This window comes from Pleurodeles waltl, chromosome 7 (genome assembly GCF_031143425.1).
Source record: "Pleurodeles waltl isolate 20211129_DDA chromosome 7, aPleWal1.hap1.20221129, whole genome shotgun sequence".
NCBI classification, from domain to species: domain Eukaryota; kingdom Metazoa; phylum Chordata; class Amphibia; order Caudata; family Salamandridae; genus Pleurodeles; species Pleurodeles waltl.
Genome location: NC_090446.1, coordinates 898,573,786 through 898,594,162, shown reverse-complemented (window position 1 = coordinate 898,594,162; position 20,377 = coordinate 898,573,786). Strand labels below are relative to the sequence as shown.

Genomic DNA, 20,377 nt, shown 5'->3' with positions numbered 1-20,377 from the left:
ACATGGATCACCCTCTTGGGGCTCCTGCTTGTGCCCAGGTCCACCAAGTAGGTGACCTGACTCTTCCTCTCTAGTACTGGGTAAGGGCCACTCCATTTGTCCTGGAGTGCCCTGGGAGCCACAGGCTCCAGGACCCAGACTTTCTGCCCTGGTTGGAACTCAACCAGTGCAGCCTTTTGGTCATACCAAAACTTCTGGAGCTGTTGGCTGGCCTCAAGGTTTTTGGTTGCCTTTTCCATGTACTCTGCCATTCTAGAGCGAAGGCCAAGTACATAGTCCACTATGTCCTGTTTAGGCTCATGGAGAGGTCTCTCCCAGCCTTCTTTAACAAGGGCAAGTGGTCCCCTTACAGGATGACTGTAGGAAGTTGGCTCTGTATGTGCTATTTCAAAGTAAGGAATAGCATGCACAGAGTCCAAGGGTTCCCCTTAGAGGTAAAATAGTGGTAAAAAGAGATAATACTAATGCTCTATTTTGTGGTAGTGTGGTCGAGCAGTAGGCTTATCCAAGGAGTAGTGTTAAGCATTTGTTGTACATACACAGACAATAAATGAGGTACACACACTCAGAGACAAATCCAGCCAATAGGTTTTTATATAGAAAAATATATTTTCTTAGTTTATTTTAAGAACCACAGGTTCAAATTCTACATGTAATATCTCATTCGAAGGGTATTGCAGGTAAGTACTTTAGGAACTTCAAATCATCAAAATTGCATGTATACTCTTCAAGTTATTGACAAATAGCTGTTTTAAAAGTAGACACTTAGTGCAATTTTCACAGTTCCTGGGGGAGGTAAGTATTTGTTAGGTTAACCAGGTAAGTAAGACACTTACAGGGCTTAGTTCTTGGTCCAAGGTAGCCCACCGTTGGGGGTTCAGAGCAACCCCAAAGTCACCACACCAGCAGCTCAGGGCCGGTCAGGTGCAGAGTTCCAAGTGGTGCCCAAAACACATAGGCTAGAATGGAGAGAAGGGGGTGCCCCGGTTCCGGTCTGCTTGCAGGTAAGTACCCGCGTCTTCGGAGGGCAGACCCGGGGGGTTTTGTAGGGCACCGGGGGGGACACAAGTCCACACAGAAATTTCACCCTCAGCAGCGCGGGGGCGGCCGGGTGCAGTGTAGAAGCAAGCGTCGGGTTTTCAATGTTAGTCTATGAGAGACCTCGGGATCTCTTCAGCGCTGCAGGCAGGCAAGGGGGGGATTCCTCGGGGAAACCTCCACTTGGGTAAGGGAGAGGGACTCCTGGGGGTCACTTCTCCGGTGAAAGTCCGGTCCTTCGGGTCCTGGGGGCTGCGGATGCAGGGTCTCTCCCAGGCGTCGGGACTTTAGGTTCAAGGAGTCGCGGTCAGGGGAAGCCTCGGGATTCCCTCTGCAGGCGGCGCTGTGGGGGCTCAGGGGGGACAGGTTTTGGTACTCACAGTATCAGAGTAGTCCTGGGGTCCCTCCTGAGGTGTTGGATCGCCACCAGCCGAGTCGGGGTCGCCGGGTGCAGTGTTGCAAGTCTCACGCTTCTTGCGGGGAGCTTGCAGGGTTCTTTAAAGCTGCTGGAAACAAAGTTGCAGCTTTTCTTGGAGCAGGTCCACTGTCCTCGGGAGTTTCTTGTCTTTTCGAAGCAGGGGCAGTCCTCAGAGGATGTCGAGGTCGCTGGTCCCTTTGGAAGGCGTCGCTGGAGCAGGATCTTTGGAAGGCAGGAGACAGGCCGGTGAGTTTCTGGAGCCAAGGCAGTTGTCGTCTTCTGGTCTTCCGCTGCAGGGGTTTTCAGCTGGGCAGTCCTTCTTCTTGTAGTTGCAGGAATCTAATTTTCTAGGGTTCAGGGTAGCCCTTAAATACTAAATTTAAGGGCGTGTTTAGGTCTGGGGGGTTAGTAGCCAATGGCTACTAGCCCTGAGGGTGGGTACACCCTCTTTGTGCCTCCTCCCAAGGGGAGGGGGTCACAATCCTAACCCTATTGGGGGAATCCTCCATCTGCAAGATGGAGGATTTCTAAAAGTTAGAGTCACCTCAGCTCAGGACACCTTAGGGGCTGTCCTGACTGGCCAGTGACTCCTCCTTGTTGCTTTCTTTGTTCCCTCCAGCCTTGCCGCCAAAAGTGGGGGCCGTGGCCGGAGGGGGCGGGCAACTCCACTAAGCTGGAGTGCCCTGCTGGGCTGTGACAAAGGGGTGAGCCTTTGAGGCTCACCGCCAGGTGTCACAGTTCCTGCCTGGGGGAGGTGTTAGCATCTCCACCCAGTGCAGGCTTTGTTACTGGCCTCAGAGTGACAAAGGCACTCTCCCCATGGGGCCAGCAACATGTCTCTGGTGTGGCAGGCTGCTGGAACTAGTCAGCCTACACAGACAGTCGGTTAAGTTTCAGGGGGCACCTCTAAGGTGCCCTCTGTGGTGTATTTTACAATAAAATGTACACTGGCATCAGTGTGCATTTATTGTGCTGAGAAGTTTGATACCAAACTTCCCAGTTTTCAGTGTAGCCATTATGGTGCTGTGGAGTTCGTGTTTGACAGACTCCCAGACCATATACTCTTATGGCTACCCTGCACTTACAATGTCTAAGGTTTTGTTTAGACACTGTAGGGGTACCATGCTCATGCACTGGTACCCTCACCTATGGTATAGTGCACCCTGCCTTAGGGCTGTAAGGCCTGCTAGAGGGGTGTCTGACCTATACTGCATAGGCAGTGAGAGGCTGGCATGGCACCCTGAGGGGAGTGCCATGTCGACTTACTCGTTTTGTCCTCCCTAGCACACACAAGCTGGCAAGCAGTGTGTCTGTGCTGAGTGAGAGGTCTCCAGGGTGGCATAAGACATGCTGCAGCCCTTAGAGACCTTCCTTGGCATCAGGGCCCTTGGTACTAGAAGTACCAGTTACAAGGGACTTATCTGAATGCCAGGGTGTGCCAATTGTGGATACAATGGTACATTTTAGGTGAAGGAACACTGGTGCTGGGGCCTGGTTAGCAGGGTCCCAGCACACTTCTCAGTCAAGTCAGCATCAGTATCAGGCAAAAAGTGGGGGGTAACTGCAACAGGGAGCCATTTCTTTACAATGACCAAACAGAAGTTCAAAGGGTGAGAATCCTACTCCCTTCTGTGGTACCTCTCTGTAAGCGAAAAGCAGGCATGGCAAGAGGACATCCCATCTCCTTTTGAGTTTTTCTGGGAGCCCCATGATCATGCCTTTTAATGTCTTGTTGAATCTCTCAACCAAGCCATTAGTTTGTGGATGGTATGGTGTAGTGAATTTATAAGTCACTCCACACTCATTCCACATGTGCTTTAGGTATGCTGACATGAAGTTGGTACCTCTGTCAGACACCACCTCCTTAGGGAAACCCACTCTGGTAAAGATACCAATGAGGGCCTTGGCTACTGCAGGGGCAGTAGTTGACCTAAGGGGAATAGCTTCAGGATACCTGGTAGCATGATCCACTACTACCAGGATATACATATTTCCTGAGGCTGTGGGAGGTTCTAGTGGACCAACTATGTCCACACCCACTCTTTCAAAGGGAACCCCCACCACTGGAAGTGGAATGAGGGGGGCCTTTGGATGCCCACCTGTCTTACCACTGGCTTGACAGGTGGGGCAGGAGAGGCAAAACTCCTTAACCATGTTGGACATATTGGGCCAGTAGAAGTGGTTGACTAACCTCTCCCACGTCTTGGTTTGTCCCAAATGTCCAGCAAGGGGAATGTCATGGGCCAATGTTAGGATGAACTCTCTGAACAGCTGAGGCACTACCACTCTCCTAGTGGCACCAGGTTTGGGGTCTCTGGCCTCAGTGTACAGGAGTCCATCTTCCCAATAGACCCTATGCGTTCCATTTTTCTTGCCTTTGGACTCTTCAGCAGCTTGCTGCCTAAGGCCTTCAAGAGAGGGACAGGTTTCTTGTCCCTTACACAGCTCCTCCCTTGAGGGTCCCCCTGGGCCTAAGAGCTCAACCTGATAAGGTTCAAGCTCCAAAGGCTCAGTTCCCTCAGAGGGCAGAACTTCTTCCTGAGAAGAGAGGTTCCCTTTCTTTTGCTGTGTTGCAGTTGGTTTCCCAACTGACTTTCCTGTTCTCTTGGTAGGCTGGGCCATTCTTCCAGACTCCAGCTCTACTTGTTCACCCTGTGCCTTGCATTGTGCTCTTGTTTTCACACACACCAGTTCAGGGATGCCCAGCATTGCTGCATGGGTTTTTAGCTCTACCTCAGCCCATGCTGAGGACTCCAGGTCATTTCCAAGCAGACAGTCCACTGGGATATTTGAGGAGACCACCACCTGTTTCAGGCCATTGACCCCTCCCCATTCTAAAGTAACCATTGCCATGGGAGGTACTTTTCTCTGATTGTCAGCGTTGGTGACTGTGTAAGTTTTTCCAGTCAGGTATTGGCCAGGGGAAACCAGTTTCTCTGTCACCATGGTGACACTGGCACCTGTATCCCTCAGGCCCTCTATTCTAGTCCCATTAATTAAGAGTTGCTGTCTGTATTTTTGCATGTTAGGCGGCCAGACAGCTAGTGTGGCTAAATCCACCCCACCCTCAGAAACTAGAGTAGCTTCAGTGTGGACCCTGATTTGCTCTGGGCACACTGTTGATCCCACTTGGAGACTAGCCATACCAGTGTTACCTGGATGGGAGTTTGGAGTGGAACCTTTCTTGGGACAGGCCTTGTCTCCAGTTTGGTGTCCATGCTGTTTACAGCTATGACACCAGGCCTTTTTGGGATCAAAGTTTTTACCCTTGTACCCATTGTTTTGTGAAGAGGCTCTGGGCCCACCCTCCTGTGCAGGTTTTTGGGGGCCTGTAGAAGACTCTTTACTATTTTTAGTTTTGGTTGTCTCATCACCCTTCCCCTGGGGAGGCTTTGTGACCCCTTTCTTTTGGTCACCCCCTGTTGAAGTCTTGGACACCCTTGTCTTGACCCAATGGTCCGCCTTCTTTCCCAATTCTTGGGGAGAAATTGGTCCTAGGTCTACCAGATGCTGATGCAGTTTATCATTGAAACAATTACTTAACAGGTGTTCTTTCACAAATAAATTGTACAGCCCATCATAATTACTTACACCACTGCCTTGAATCCAACCATCTAGTGTTTTCACTGAGTAGTCTACAAAGTCAACCCAGGTCTGGCTCGAGGATTTTTGAGCCCCCCTGAATCTAATCCTATACTCCTCAGTGGAGAATCCAAAGCCCTCAATCAGGGTACCCTTCATGAGGTCATAAGATTCTGCATCTTGTCCAGAGAGTGTGAGGAGTCTATCCCTACACTTTCCTGTGAACATTTCCCAAAGGAGAGCACCCCAGTGAGATCTGTTCACTTTTCTGGTTACACAAGCCCTCTCAAAAGCTGTGAACCATTTGGTGATGTCATCACCATCTTCATATTTAGTTACAATCCCTTTAGGGATTTTCAACATGTCAGGAGAATCTCTGACCCTATTTATGTTGCTGCCACCATTGATGGGTCCTAGGCCCATCTCTTGTCTTTCCCTTTCTATGGCTAGGAGCTGTCTCTCTAAAGCCAATCTTTTGGCCATCCTGGCTAACAGGAGGTCATCTTCATTGAGAGCATCCTCAGTGATTTCAGAAATGTGGGACCCTCCTGTGAGGGACTCACTATTTCTGACTAACACAGTTGGAGACAGGACTTGAGGGGTCCTGTTCTCCCTATTTAGGACTGGAGGAGGGACATTGGCCTCCAAGTCACTAATTTCTTCCTCTGTGATGTCATCATCAGAGGGGTTGGCTTTTTCAAACTCTGCCAATAGCTCCTGGAGCTGAATTTTGGTAGGTCTGGAGCCAATGGTTATTTTTTTGATATTACAGAGAGATCTTAGCTCCCTCATCTTAAGATGGAGGTAAGGTGTGGTGTCGAGTTCCACCACCTGCATCTCTGTATCAGACATTATTCTGCTAAGAGTTGGAATACTTTTTAAAGAATCTAAAACTGTTTCTAGAATCTAATTTCAAACTTTTAACAAACTTTTAAACTCTAAAAAGACAATGCTAAACAGGGACTTAACACACAAGGCCCTAGCAGGACTTTTAAGAATTTAGAAAAATTTCAAATTACAAAAATGAATTTCTAATGACAATTTTGGAATTTGTCGTGTGATCAGGTATTGGCTGAGTAGTCCAGCAAATGCAAAGTCTTGTACCCCACCGCTGATCCACCAATGTAGGAAGTTGGCTCTGTATGTGCTATTTCAAAGTAAGGAATAGCATGCACAGAGTCCAAGGGTTCCCCTTAGAGGTAAGATAGTGGCAAAAAGAGATAATACTAATGCTCTATTTTGTGGTAGTGTGGTCGAGCAGTAGGCTTATCCAAGGAGTAGTGTTAAGCATTTGTTGTACATACACATAGACAATAAATGAGGTACACACACTCAGAGACAAATCCAGCCAATAGGTTTTTGTATAGAAAAATATCTTTTCTTAGTTTATTTTAAGAACCACAGGTTCAAATTCTACATGTAATATCTCATTCGAAAGGTATTGCAGGTAAGTACTTTAGGAACTTCAAATCATCAAAATTGCATGTATACTTTTCAAGTTATTCACAAATAGCTGTTTTAAAAGTGGACACTTAGTGCAATTTTCACAGTTCCTAGGGGAGGTAAGTATTTGTTAGGTTAACCAGGTAAGTAAGACACTTACAGGGCTTAGTTCTTGGTCCAAGGTAGCCCACCGTTGGGGGTTCAGAGCAACCCCAAAGTCACCACACCAGCAGCTCAGGGCCGGTCAGGTGCAGAGTTCAAAGTGGTGCCCAAAACACATAGGCTAGAATGGAGAGAAGGGGGTGCCCCGGTTCCGGTCTGCTTGCAGGTAAGTACCCGCGTCTTCGGAGGGCAGACCAGGGGGGTTTTGTAGGGCACCGGGGGGGACACAAGCCCACACAGAAATTTCACCCTCAGCGGCGCGGGGGCGGCCGGGTGCAGTGTAGAAACAAGCGTCGGGTTCGCAATGTTAGTCTATGAGAGATCTCAGGATCTCTCCAGCGCTGCAGGCAGGCAAGGGGGGGGGGGTTCCTCGGGGAAACCTCCACTTGGGCAAGGGAGAGGGACTCCTGGGGGTCACTTCTCCAGTGAAAGTCCGGTCCTTCAGGTCCTGGGGGCTGCGGGTGCAGGGTCTCTCCCAGGTGTCGGGATTTTGGATTCAAAGAGTCGCGGTCAGGGGAAGCCTCGGGATTCCCTCTGCAGGCGGCGCTGTGGGGGCTCAGGGGGGACAGGTTTTGGTACTCACAGTATCAGAGTAGTCCTGGGGTCCCTCCTGAGGTGTCGGATCTCCACCAGCCGAGTCGGGGTCGCCGGGTGCAGTGTTGCAAGTCTCACGCTTCTTGCGGGGAGCTTGCAGGGTTCTTTAAAGCTGCTGGAAACAAAGTTGCAGCTTTTCTTGGAGCAGGTCCGCTGTCCTCGGGAGTTTCTTGTCTTTTCGAAGCAGGGGCAGTCCTCAGAGGATGTCGAGGTCGCTGGTCCCTTTGGAAGGCGTCGCTGGAGCAGGATCTTTGGAAGGCAGGAGACAGGCCGGTGAGTTTCTGGAGCCAAGGCAGTTGTCGTCTTCTGGTCTTCCGCTGCAGGGGTTTTCAGCTAGGCAGTCCTTCTTCTTGTAGTTGCAGGAATCTAATTTTCTAGGGTTCAGGGTAGCCCTTAAATACTAAATTTAAGGGCGTGTTTAGGTCTGGGGGGTTAGTAGCCAATGGCTACTAGCCCTGAGGGTGGGTACACCCTCTTTGTGCCTCCTCCCAAGGGGAGGGGGTCACAATCCTAACCCTATTGGGGGAACCCTCCATCTGCAAGATGGAGGATTTCTAAAAGTTAGAGTCACTTCAGCTCAGGACACCTTAGGGGCTGTCCTGACTGGCCAGTGACTCCTCCTTGTTTTTCTCATTATTTTCTCCGGCCTTGCCGCCAAAAGTGGGGCCTGGCCGGAGGGGGCGGGCAACTCCACTAGCTGGAGTGTCCTGCTGGGTTGGCACAAAGGAGGTGAGTCTTTGAGGCTCACCGCCAGGTGTGACAATTCCTGCCTGGGGGAGGTGTTAGCATCTCCACCCAGTGCAGGCTTTGTTACTGGCCTCAGAGTGACAAAGGCACTCTCCCCATGGGGCCAGCAACATGTCTCGGTTTGTGGCAGGCTGCTAAAACTAGTCAGCCTACACAGATAGTCGGTTAAGTTTCAGGGGGCACCTCTAAGGTGCCCTCTGTGGTGTATTTTACAATAAAATGTACACTGGCATCAGTGTGCATTTATTGTGCTGAGAAGTTTGATACCAAACTTCCCAGTTTTCAGTGTAGCCATTATGGTGCTGTGGAGTTCGTGTTTGACAGACTCCCAGACCATATACTCTTATGGCTACCCTGCACTTACAATGTCTAAGGTTTTGTTTAGACACTGTAGGGATACCATGCTCATGCACTGGTAACCTCACCTATGGTATAGTGCACCCTGCCTTAGGGCTGTAAGGCCTGCTAGAGGGGTGTCTTACCTATACTGCATAGGCAGTGAGAGGCTGGCATGGCACCCTGAGGGGAGTGCCATGTCGACTTACTCGTTTTGTCCTCACTAGCACACACAAGCTGGTAAGCAGTGTGTCTGTGCTGAGTGAGAGGTCTCCAGGGTGGCATAAGACATGCTGCAGCCCTTAGAGACCTTCCTTGGCATCAGGGCCCTTGGTACTAGAAGTACCAGTTACAAGGGACTTATCTGGATGCCAGGGTCTGCCAATTGTGGATACAAAAGTACAGGTTAGGGAAAGAACACTGGTGCTGGGGCCTGGTTAGCAGGCCTCAGCACACTTTCAATTGTAAACATAGCATCAGCAAAGGCAAAAAGTCAGGGGGCAACCATGCCAAGGAGGCATTTCCTTACACAGTGGTACAGGAAGAAGTCTGCATCCTTCAAGAAAAACATGATTTTCATGCAGGACAATGCTCCATCACACGCGTCCAAGTACTCCACAGCGTGGCTGGCAAGAAAGGGTATAAAAGAAGGAAATCTAATGACATGGCCTCCTTGTTCACCTGATCTGAACCCCATTGAGAACCTGTGGTCCATCATCAAATGTGAGATTTACAAGGAGGGAAAACAGTACACCTCTCTGAACAGTGTCTGGGAAGCTGTGGTTGCTGCTGCACGCAATGTTGATGGTGAACAGATCAAAACACTGACAGAATCCATGGATGGCAGGCTTTTGAGTGTCCTTGCAAAGAAAGGTGGCTATATTGGTCACTGATTTGTTTTTGTTTTGTTTTTGAATGTCAGAAATGTATATTTGTGAATGTTGAGATGTTATATTGGTTTCACTGGTAATAATAAATAATTGAAATGGGTATATATTTTTTTTTGTTAAGTTGCCTAATAATTATGCACAGTAATAGTCACCTGCACACACAGATATCCCCCTAACATAGCTAATACTAAAAACAAACTAAAAACTACTTCCAAAAATATTCAGCTTTGATATTAATGAGTTTTTTGGGTTCATTGAGAACATGGTTGTTGTTCAATAATAAAATTAATCCTCAAAAATACAACTTGCCTAATAATTCTGCACTCCCTGTATAATCTCAATCAGCAGAAAAGAAACCAACGTGTTTAAAGCTAATAAAAGAAGCATGTCTTAGTCTTGCTTTAAAACTCCTCTTCAGTGTGTGGTTTACCATAAGTTCGCACTACAGGGCTTCTGCAGTGCAGTAGGCCACAACCATTTTACTGTGTCTCACAATGCACTTTTAGAACATATCAGACCATAAAAAGCTTGGTTTACAAATGCATGTTATTTTAAATAAACATGCTATTTGTAAGGAAATGCCTCCTTGGCATGGTTGCCCCCTGACTTTTTGCCTTTGCTGATGCTATGTTTACAATTGAAAGTGTGCTGAGGCCTGCTAACCAGGCCCCAGCACCAGTGTTCTTTCCCTAACCTGTACTTTTGTATCCACAATTGGCAGACCCTGGCATCCAGATAAGTCCCTTGTAACTGGTACTTCTAGTACCAAGGGCCCTGATGCCAAGGAAGGTCTCTAAGGGCTGCAGCATGTCTTATGCCACCCTGGAGACCTCTCACTCAGCACAGACACACTGCTTGCCAGCTTGTGTGTGCTAGTGAGGAAAAAACGAGTAAGTCGACATGGCACTCCCCTCAGGGTGCCATGCCAGCCTCTCACTGCCTATGCAGTATAGGTAAGACACCCCTCTAGCAGGCCTTACAGCCCTAAGGCAGGGTGCACTATACCATAGGTGAGGGTACCAGTGCATGAGCATGGTACCCCTACAGTGTCTAAACAAAACCTTAGACATTGTAAGTGCAGGGTAGCCATAAGAGTATATGGTCTGGGAGTCTGTCAAACACGAACTCCACAGCACCATAATGGCTACACTGAAAACTGGGAAGTTTGGTATCAAACTTCTCAGCACAATAAATGCACACTGATGCCAGTGTACATTTTATTGTAAAATACACCACAGAGGGCACCTTAGAGGTGCCCCCTAAACTTAACCGACTGTCTGTGTAGGCTGACTAGTTCCAGCAGCCTGCCACACCAGAGACATGTTGCTGGCCCCATGGGGAGAGTGCCTTTGTCACTCTGAGGCCAGTAACAAAGCCTGCACTGGGTGGAGATGCTAACACCTCCCCCAGGCAGGAGCTGTAACACCTGGCGGTGAGCCTCAAAGGCTCACCCCTTTGTCACAGCCCAGCAGGGCACTCCAGCTTAGTGGAGTTGCCCGCCCCCTCCGGCCACGGCCCCCACTTTTGGCGGCAAGGCTGGAGGGAACAAAGAAAGCAACAAGGAGGAGTCACTGGCCAGTCAGGACAGCCCCTAAGGTGTCCTGAGGTGACTAACTTTTAGAAATCCTCCATCTTGCAGATGGAGGATTCCCCCAATAGGGTTAGGATTGTGACCCCCTCCCCTTGGGAGGAGGCACAAAGAGGGTGTACCCACCCTCAGGGCTAGTAGCCATTGGCTACTAACCCCCCAGACCTAAACACGCCCTTAAATTTAGTATTTAAGGGCTACCCTGAACCCTAGAAAATTAGATTCCTGCAACTACAAGAAGAAGGACTGCCTAGCTGAAAACCCCTGCAGAGGAAGACCAGAAGACGACAACTGCCTTGGCTCCAGAACTCACCGGCCTGTCTCCTGCCTTCCAAAGATCCTGCTCCAGCGACGCCTTCCAAAGGGACCAGCGACCTCGACATCCTCTGAGGACTGCCCCTGCTTCGAAAAGACAAGAAACTCCCGAGGACAGCGGACCTGCTCCAAGAAAGGCTGCAACTTTGTTTCCAGCAGCCTTGAAAGAACCCTGCAAGCTCCCCGCAAGAAGCGTGAGACTTGCAACACTGCACCCGGCGACCCCGACTCGGCTGGTGGAGATCCAACACCTCAGGAGGGACCCCAGGACTACTCTGATACTGTGAGTACAAAAACCTGTCCCCCCTGAGCCCCCACAGCGCCGCCTGCAGAGGGAATCCCGAGGCTTCCCCTGACCGCGACTCCTTGAATCCAAAACCCGACGCCTGGGAGAGACCCTGCACCCGCAGCCCCCAGGACCTGAAGGACCGGACTTTCACTGGAGAAGTGACCCCCAGGAGTCCCTCTCCCTTGCCCAAGTGGAGGTTTCCCCGAGGAACCCCCCCCTTGCCTGCCTGCAGCGCTGAAGAGATCCCTAGATCTCCCATAGACTAACACTACAAACCCGACGCTTGTTCTAACACTGCACCCGGCTGCCCCCGCGCCGCTGAGGGTGAAATTCCTGTGTGGGCTTGTGTCCCCCCCCGGTGCCCTACAAAACCCCCCTGGTCTGCCCTCCGAAGACGCGGGTACTTACCTGCTGGCAGACTGGAACCGGGGCACCCCCTTCTCCATTGAAGCCTATGTGTTTTGGGCACCACTTTGAACTCTGCACCTGACCGGCCCTGAGCTGCTGGTGTGGTAACTTTGGGGTTGCTCTGAACCCCCAACGGTGGGCTACTTTGGACCAAGAACTAAGCCCTGTAAGTGTCCTACTTACCTGGTTAACCTAACAAATACTTACCTCCCCTAGGAACTGTGAAAATTGCACTAAGTGTCCACTTTTAAAACAGCTATTTGTCAATAACTTGAAAAGTATACATGCAATTTTTATGATTTAAAGTTCCTAAAGTACTTACCTGCAATACCTTTCGAATGAGATATTACATGTAGAATTTGAACCTGTGGTTCTTAAAATAAACTAAGAAAAGATATTTTTCTATACAAAAACCTATTGGCTGAATTTGTCTGAGTGTGTGTACCTCATTTATTGTCTATGTGTATGTACAACAAATGCTTAACACTACTCCTTGGATAAGCCTACTGCTCGACCACACTACCACAAAATAGAGCATTAGTATTATCTATTTTTACCACTATTTTACCTCTAAGGGGAACCCTTGGACTCTGTGCATGCTATTCCTTACTTTGAAATAGCACATACAGAGCCAACTTCCTACACTATTGAATAGTGAAACACATTTTTTCCCCATTGTTTACCAGTTTAAGATTGTTGCAGACAGATGGAAGGTGCAGAAACGTAGGACAAAGCATAAAAAGAACAGATACAGTCCTACTAACTTGAATGCCTAGGTCACTCTCCTATTTGAGACCAGATGCCGCTGGCATCCTGATGTACACCTACTGCCACAACATTTACTCTCACCTCTGAGGCACCATCAGCAGCTTTCTTAAGGCCCCAACCATCATTGGCCCAGTCGTCAGCCACAGGCCGGTCAGAGCAGATTATAAAATTGTCAAAAAAGATGTCTGATGTCATGGACCACAGCTCAAGTCCAACTGCACTAAAGGGTGTCATCTTGAATGGTGCAAGATCCTCAAAGTAATCTGGGTTCTGAATCTTGCGTGGCTTCCAAACACCCTGCAGAAAGAATGAAGACAAGTGTAAGATAGACGATGGAGCTAGTCAACATAAGTGGAAAGGAAAGCACAGAATCCACACAGCTCACAGAAGAAGGAAAAAGAGAAGCTTTAAGCACTTATTTTTGTGTAGCTTATACCTGGTAGTTGGGGTTGTCAATCATAGGTGCCTTCCATTTGCCCTTAAAGTTAGGATTGTCAATCACTGGACGCTGCCAGGCTCCACAGCCAGGAGCAGCTTCACATTTAGGGTTCGCAATCTGAGGAGCCTCCCATTCGCCATCCATGTCTTCATCCCTACAGCGTAATTAAAATTGAAAAATAAGGTGGAAAATAAAATATGTCTACATCTAGCAGTACAATTGCATATTTCCAGTCAAAAAGAAGAAAATAAGTTACTTACCTGTAACTGTGGTTCTCCTGTAGTGGTATCTTCCATAGATTCACATGCTTGAATCATTCCCGGTCGTCGAAGTGGGAGTCCCACGGTACATAGAAAGCAGTACATTCAATTTTTAACATTGAATTTAATGGAAAAATACATTCACAGCTTATTGGTGTTATTAGAAAAGTCCCAAAAAGCCCAGCCAATCAGGTGAAAGCACCCTTTAGAACCCTCAGCACAGAGGCTCCAGTCTCTCAGATTTTCTAGCACAAGTGATATATAAAAGGAAGAAAACATGAGGTGAGCCTCTACGGGGGGGAAGGGTGGGTTGCACTTGAATCTATGAAAGATACCAATACTGGAGAACCACAGTTACAGGTAAGTAACTTATTGTCTTCTCCAGTATTGGGGTATCTTTCATAGGTTCATATGCTTTAATCAGAAAAATTTGCAGTAAACATGAGAGATCTCTCTCTCTACTTACCCAGTGTAAATCTGTTCGTGGCATGTAGTGCTGCAGATTCACATGCTATGCATTATTCCGCCATATAGTGTTGGGCTCGGAGTGTTACAAGTTATTTTTCTTCGAAGAAGTCTTTTTGGAGTCACAGGATTGAATGACTCCTCTCGGTCATACTGCGCATAGGCATCGACTCCGTTGTTAGACTGTTTTCCCGCAAAAGGGTGTAGGAAGGAGTGACAGTGTAGTAATATACATTTTGTATAGAAATAGTAAGTAAGGATAAGTTACTTACCTGTAAATCCTAGTTCTCTTCCAGGGGTATCCTCATCAAAGTCATAAACATTGAATATTCCCGCCCTCGTGCGGGGACCACGGAGCATCCATAAAATACACACATATAAAAGTATGAAATATGCACGAAAAGGAAAATGTCACTTACCCAGTGTACATCTGTTCGTGGCATGAGACGCTGCAGATTCACATGCTGTGCATTATCCTGCCATCTAGTGTTGGGCTCGGAGTTTTACAAGTTGTTTTTCTTCGAAGAAGTCTTTTCGAGTCACGAGACCGAGGGACTCCTCCCCTTTCGGCTCCATTGCGCATGGGCGTCGACTCCATCTTAGATTGTTTTCTCCGCAGAGGGTGAGGTAGGAGTTGTGTATATAGTAATAGTGCCCATGCAATGGAGTAAGTATGTATGTACATAATGGGGGTTATTCTAACTTTGGAGGAGGTGTTAATCCGTCCCAAAAGTGACGGAAAAGTGACGGATTTACCACCAGCCGTATTACGAGTCCATTATATCCTATGGAACTCGTAATACGGCTGGTGGTATATCCGTCACTTTACCGTCACTTTTGGGACGGATTAACACTCCTCCAAAGTTAGAATAACCCCCAATGTGTCTAAAAGTGATATTGAAAATGTCACTTACCCAGTGTACATCTGTTTGTGGCATTAGTCGCTGCAGATTCACATGCTGTGCATAGTCCGCCGTCTGGTGTTGGGTCGGAGTGTTACAAGTTGTTTTTCTTCGAAGAAGTCTTTTCGAGTCACAAGACCGAGGGACTCCTCCTCCTTTGTTTCCATTGCGCATGGGCGTCAACTCCATCTTAGATTGTTTTCCCCGCAGAGGGTGAGGTAGGAGTTGTGTATGTTAGTAATAGTGCCCATGCAATGGAATCAATAAGTATGTACAAATGAAAATGTCACTTACCCAGTGTACATCTGTTCGTGGCATCAGTCGCTGAGATTCACATGGTATGCATGAGCTCGCCATCTGGTGTTGGGTCGGAGTGTTACAAGTTGTTTTTCTTCGAAGAAGTGTTTTCGAGTCACGGGACCGAGTGACTCCACCTTCTGTGCTCATTGCGCATGGGCGTCGACTCCATCTTCGATTGTTTTCCCCGCAGAGGGTGAGGTAGGAGTTGTACTATAGTAATAGTGCCCGCGCAATGAAAAATGTAAGTATGTACCTATTAAAGGATTAAGTAATATATACAAATGTACAAAATTGAAGGTAACTTCTGAACTGCTACAGGCTTCCGGGGAGGTGGGTGGGTCCATGTGAATCTCAGCGACTGATGCCACGAACAGATGTACACTGGGTAAGTGACATTTTCAGTTCGATGGCATCTGTCGCTGTAGATACACATGGTATGCATAGACTAGTAAGCAGTTAGTTCCCCATAAGCGGTGGTTTAGCCTGTAGGAGTAGAAGTTGTCTGAAATAGAGTTCTTAATACAGCTTGACCTACTGTAGCTTGTTGTGCGGATAGCACATCTATACAGTAGTGTTTGGTGAATGTGTGAGGCGTAGACCAAGTGGCTGCCTTACATATTTCCTGCATTGGGATGTTTCCTAAAAAGGCCATTGAAGCACCTTTTTTCCTTGTTGAATGTGCCCTGGGAGTAATGGGCAGTTGTCTTTTTGCTTTAAGGTAGCAGATTTGGATGCATTTAACTATCCATCTGGCTATACCTTGTTTTGATATTGGGTTACCTGCATGAGGTTTTTGGAATGCAATAAATAGCTGTTTAGTTTTTCTGATGTTCTTTGTTCTGTCAATGTAGTACATTAATGCTCTTTTGACATCTAATGTATGTAGTGCTCTTTCAGCCACAGAATCTGGCTGTGGGAAAAATACTGGTAGTTCTACCGTTTGATTTAGATGGAATGGTGAAATAACTTTTGGTAAAAATTTTGGATTAGGTCGTAGGACGACCTTATTTTTATGTATTTGTATAAAAGGCTCTTGTGTTGTGAACGCTTGAATTTCACTTACTCTTCTTAGAGATGTAATGGCGATGAGAAAGGCAACTTTCCAGGTTAGGAATTGTATTCCGCAAGAGTGCATGGGTTCGAAAGGTGGGCCCATGAGTCTTGTTAGAACCACGTTTAGGTTCCATGAAGGAACAGGTGGTGTTCTTGGTGGTATAATTCTTTTAAGCCCTTCTATAAATGCTTTGATAACTGGTATCCTATACAAGGAAGTTGAATAGGTAGTTTGCAGGTATGCAGATATTGCTGCAAGGTGTATTTTAATAGAAGAGAAGGCTAGCTTTGCTTTTTGTAAATGGAGCAAGTAATTTACTATATGTTTTGGAGTTGCATCTAGCGGTTGTATCTGATTATGATGGCAGTACCAAACAAATCTTTTCCACTTACTTGCGTAGCAGTGTCTAGTGGATGGCCTTCTGGCCTGCTTTATGACTTCCATACACTCTTGGCTAAGTTGTAAGTGTCCGAATTCTAGGATTTCAGGAGCCAGATTGCTAGATTCAGCGATGCTGGGTCCGGGTGTCTGATCTGTTGGTTGTGTTGCGTTAACAGATCTGGTTTGTTGGGCAGTTTGATGTGTGGTACTACAGACAGATCTAGCAGTGTTGTGTACCAGGGTTGTCTTGCCCAAGTTGGTGCTATTAAAATGAGTTTGAGTTTGTTTTGACTCAATTTGTTTACTAGGTAAGGAAGGAGAGGGAGAGGAGGAAAAGCGTAAGCAAATATTCCTGACCAGTTCATCCATAGGGCATTGCCTTGGGATTGCTTGTGTGGGTATCTGGACGCGAAGTTTTGGCATTTTGCGTTCTCTTTTGTTGCAAATAAGTCTATTTGTGGTGTTCCCCAGAGTGTGAAGTAGGTGTACAGAATCTGTGGGTGGATTTCCCATTCGTGGACTTGCTGGTGATCTCGAGAGAGATTGTCTGCCAGCTGATTCTGGATCCCCGGAATAAACTGTGCTATTAGACCAATCTGATGGTGGATTGCCCACTTCCATATTTTTTGAGCTAACAAGCTTAACTGCGTTGAATGTGTTCCTCCTTGTTTGTTTAGATAATACATCGTTGTCATGTTGTCTGTTTTGACAAGGATGTATTTGTGGGTTATGATTGGTTGGAAAGCTTTTAGTGCTTGAAAAACTGCTAATAATTCTAGATGATTTATATGCAGTTTTGTTTGATGTATGTTCCATTGTCCTCTTATGTTGTGTTGATTGAGATGTGCTCCCCACCCTGTCATGGAAGCATCTGTTGTTATTACGTACTCTGGCACTGGGTCTTGGAAAGGCCGCCCTATGTTTAAATTTATACTGTTCCACCATAGAAGCGAGAGGTAAGTTTGGCGGTCTAGCAACACCAGATCTAGAAGGTGACCCTGTGCTTGAGACCACTGTGAGGCTAGGCACTGTTGTAAGGGCCTCATGTGCAGTCTTGCGTTTGGGACAATGGCTATGCATGAGGACATCATGCCTAGGAGCTGTAGTATTGTTCTTGCTTGTATTGTTTGGTTTGGAGACATGTGTTGAATGACCCTGTTGAAATTGTGGATCCTTTGTGGAGTTGGCGTTGCTACTCCTTTTGTCGTGTCTATTATGGCTCCTAGATATTGCTGTACTTTGCTTGGCAGAATGTTTGATTTTGCAAAGTTGACGGTGAACCCTAGTTTGTAGAGGGTTTGTATGACTTGATTTGTGTGGTTTGAGCATTGTGTGAGCGAACTGGTTTTGATTAGCCAGTCGTCTAGATACGGGAACACATGTATTTGCTGCCTTCTGATGTGTGCAGCGACTACTGCTAGGCATTTTGTGAATACTCTTGGAGCGGTTGTTAAACCAAAAGGCAATACTTTGAATTGGTAATGTATTCCTTTGAATACAAACCTTAGATATTTCCTGTGTGATTGATGTATTGGTATATGGAAATATGCGTCCTTGAGGTCTAGGGTTGTCATGTAGTCGTGTTTTTTGAGCAATGGTAACACTTCTTGTAGTGTGACCATGTGAAAGTGGTCTGATTTGATGAATGTGTTTACTACTCTGAGGTCTAGAATTGGTCTCAGTGTTTCGTCCTTTTTTGGTATCAAGAAGTACAGTGAATAAACTCCTGTGTTTATTTGTGTGCTTGGTACTAATTCTATTGCATTTTTTTGCAGTAGTGCTTGAACTTCTATCTCTAGAAGCTGTGAATGGTATTTTGTTAAATTTTGTGATTTTGGTGGTATGTCTGGAGGGAATTGCAGGAATTCTATGCAATAACCATGCTGGATAATTGCTAGGACCCATGTGTCTGTAGTTATTTTGTCCCATGCTTCGTAATATTGACGTATCCTCCCCCCCACTGGTGTTGTGTGGGAGGGGTGTGTGACATGTGAGTCACTGCTTGTTGGTAGTGGTTTTGGGGCTTTGAAATCTTCCCCTATTCCTAGGGAATTGCCCCCCTCTATACTGGCCCCGAAAACCTCCCCTGTACTGTCCTTGGTAGGTGGGCGGTGCGGACTGTGAGGTGCTAGCTTGTGTGGCCTGACCCCGAAACCCTCCTCTAAAAGGTGTTTTGCGGAAGGTGTTATAAGATCCTCTGCTCTGCGGGGAGTAGAGTGCGCCCATGGCCTTGGCAGTGTCAGTGTCCTTCTTGAGCTTTTCTATAGCTGTGTCGACCTCCGGACCGAACAGAAGTTTCTCGTTTACTGGCATGTTAAGCACTGCCTGTTGAATTTCTGGCTTGAATCCAGACGTTCTGAGCCATGCGTGCCTACGGATGGTAACCGACGTATTAATGGTTCTTGCGGCCGTGTCTGCTGCATCCATGGAGGAGCGTATTTGATTGTTGGAAATGTTTTGACCCTCCTCAACAACCTGTTTTGCTCTTTTTTGCAGATCTTTTGGGAGATGTTCAATGAGATGCTGCATCTCATCCCAGTGGGCTCTGTCGTATCGCGCTAGCAGCGCTTGTGAATTTGCGATGCGCCACTGGTTTGCTGCTTGGACAGCAACCCTCTTCCCGGCTGCATCGAACTTCCTACTTTCTTTATCTGGGGGAGGTGCATCCCCAGAAGTGTGTGAGTTTGCCCGTTTTCTGGCAGCCCCTACCACCACAGAGTCTGGTGGCAGCTGAGAGGTGATGAAGACAGGGTCCGTAGGAGGCGCCTTATACTTTTTGTCCACCCTAGGCGTCACTGCCCTACTTTTAACTGGCTCCTTGAAAATGTCCTTTGCATGGCGTAGCATGCCTGGGAGCATCGGCAGGCTTTGGTAGGAGCTGTGGGTTGAGGAGAGGGTGTTAAATAAAAAATCATCCTCTACTTGTTCCGAGTGTAGTTCCACATTATGGAATAGAGCTGCTCTAGCCACCACTTGCGAGTAGGCTGTGCTGTCTTCCGGTGGTGATGGCCTAGTTGGGTATGTGTCTGGGCTGTTATCAGACACTGGTGCGTCGTACAAGTCCCACGCATCCTGATCTTGGTCGTCGTGGCTCATGGCGGTGTGAGCTGGCGAATGTGACGGGGTGTAAGTTGGCGAAGCCGGAGTTACAGGTGGAGGCGAGGGAGGAGGTGTTACCTTTTGTGTTGTTTGTTGCTGAGGAGTAAACTGAAGCGTTCTCTTTCGTTTGACAGGTGGGAGGGTACTGATCTTCCCAGTCCCCTGCTGAATAAAGATACGCTTTTGCGTGTGATCCACGTCAGTGGATTGCAGTTCTTGTTCAAATCTATGTTTCTTCATTTGAGAAGACATAGAATGCTCTTCGGTATAGGAGCCAGAAACAGGGTCTGATGTCGCTTTTTTCGGCTCCGAAAGCCCTGTCGATTGTTTTTTCGGCTCCGAGGTAACCTTCCTCTTTTTCTGTGCCGAAAATTCTTGGCCTCTATGGTCTTCGGCGCCACTGTCTCGGCGTCGATCGGTGTCGACACCGAACTCTCGGTGTCGATGCTTCTGTTTAGCACTCTCTCGGTCCCGAGGAGGCTGCGTGCCGGTGTCTCGACCGAAGTCGGACGATCTCGACACTGAATGGGCCTTTTTCGGTGCCGATTGTTGGTCACCGAGAATTTGGGTGGAGCCATGGCCGGTTGGCAGTGGCGTCCCCTGGGCCTTCTTTCCTTTTTTAAGGTTTGATCTCGACGTCTTACTCACAGTTCTTGTAGAGTGTAGCTCGTCGGAGTCTGAATCCTGGATGGAAAAGGATTCCTCCTGTTCCTCTTCTGTCTCGAACTGTGGACGCTCTTTTGGCGTGGACGCCATCTGGAGTCTTCTCGCTCGACGGTCGCGCAGAGTTTTTCGGGACCGGAACGCCCGACAGGCCTCACAGGATTCTTCGCTGTGCTCGGGTGACAGGCACAGATTACAGACCGAGTGTAGGTCCGTATAAGGATATTTGTTGTGGC

General features: G+C 47.6%; 1 protein-coding gene across 1 annotated transcript in view; it reads right to left on the bottom strand.

Moving 5' to 3' along the window:
* Positions 1-20,377, bottom strand: part of CANX (calnexin) — a 439,945-nt gene that overhangs the window by 93,565 nt on the left and 326,003 nt on the right. Inside the window, exons 10-11 of the mRNA XM_069199501.1 lie at positions 13,015-13,171; positions 12,660-12,875 (exon numbers count right to left, since the gene is read on the bottom strand). Coding sequence (XP_069055602.1) covers positions 12,660-12,875; positions 13,015-13,171 — 373 coding nt within the window. The remainder of the gene's footprint in view (positions 1-12,659; positions 12,876-13,014; positions 13,172-20,377) is intronic.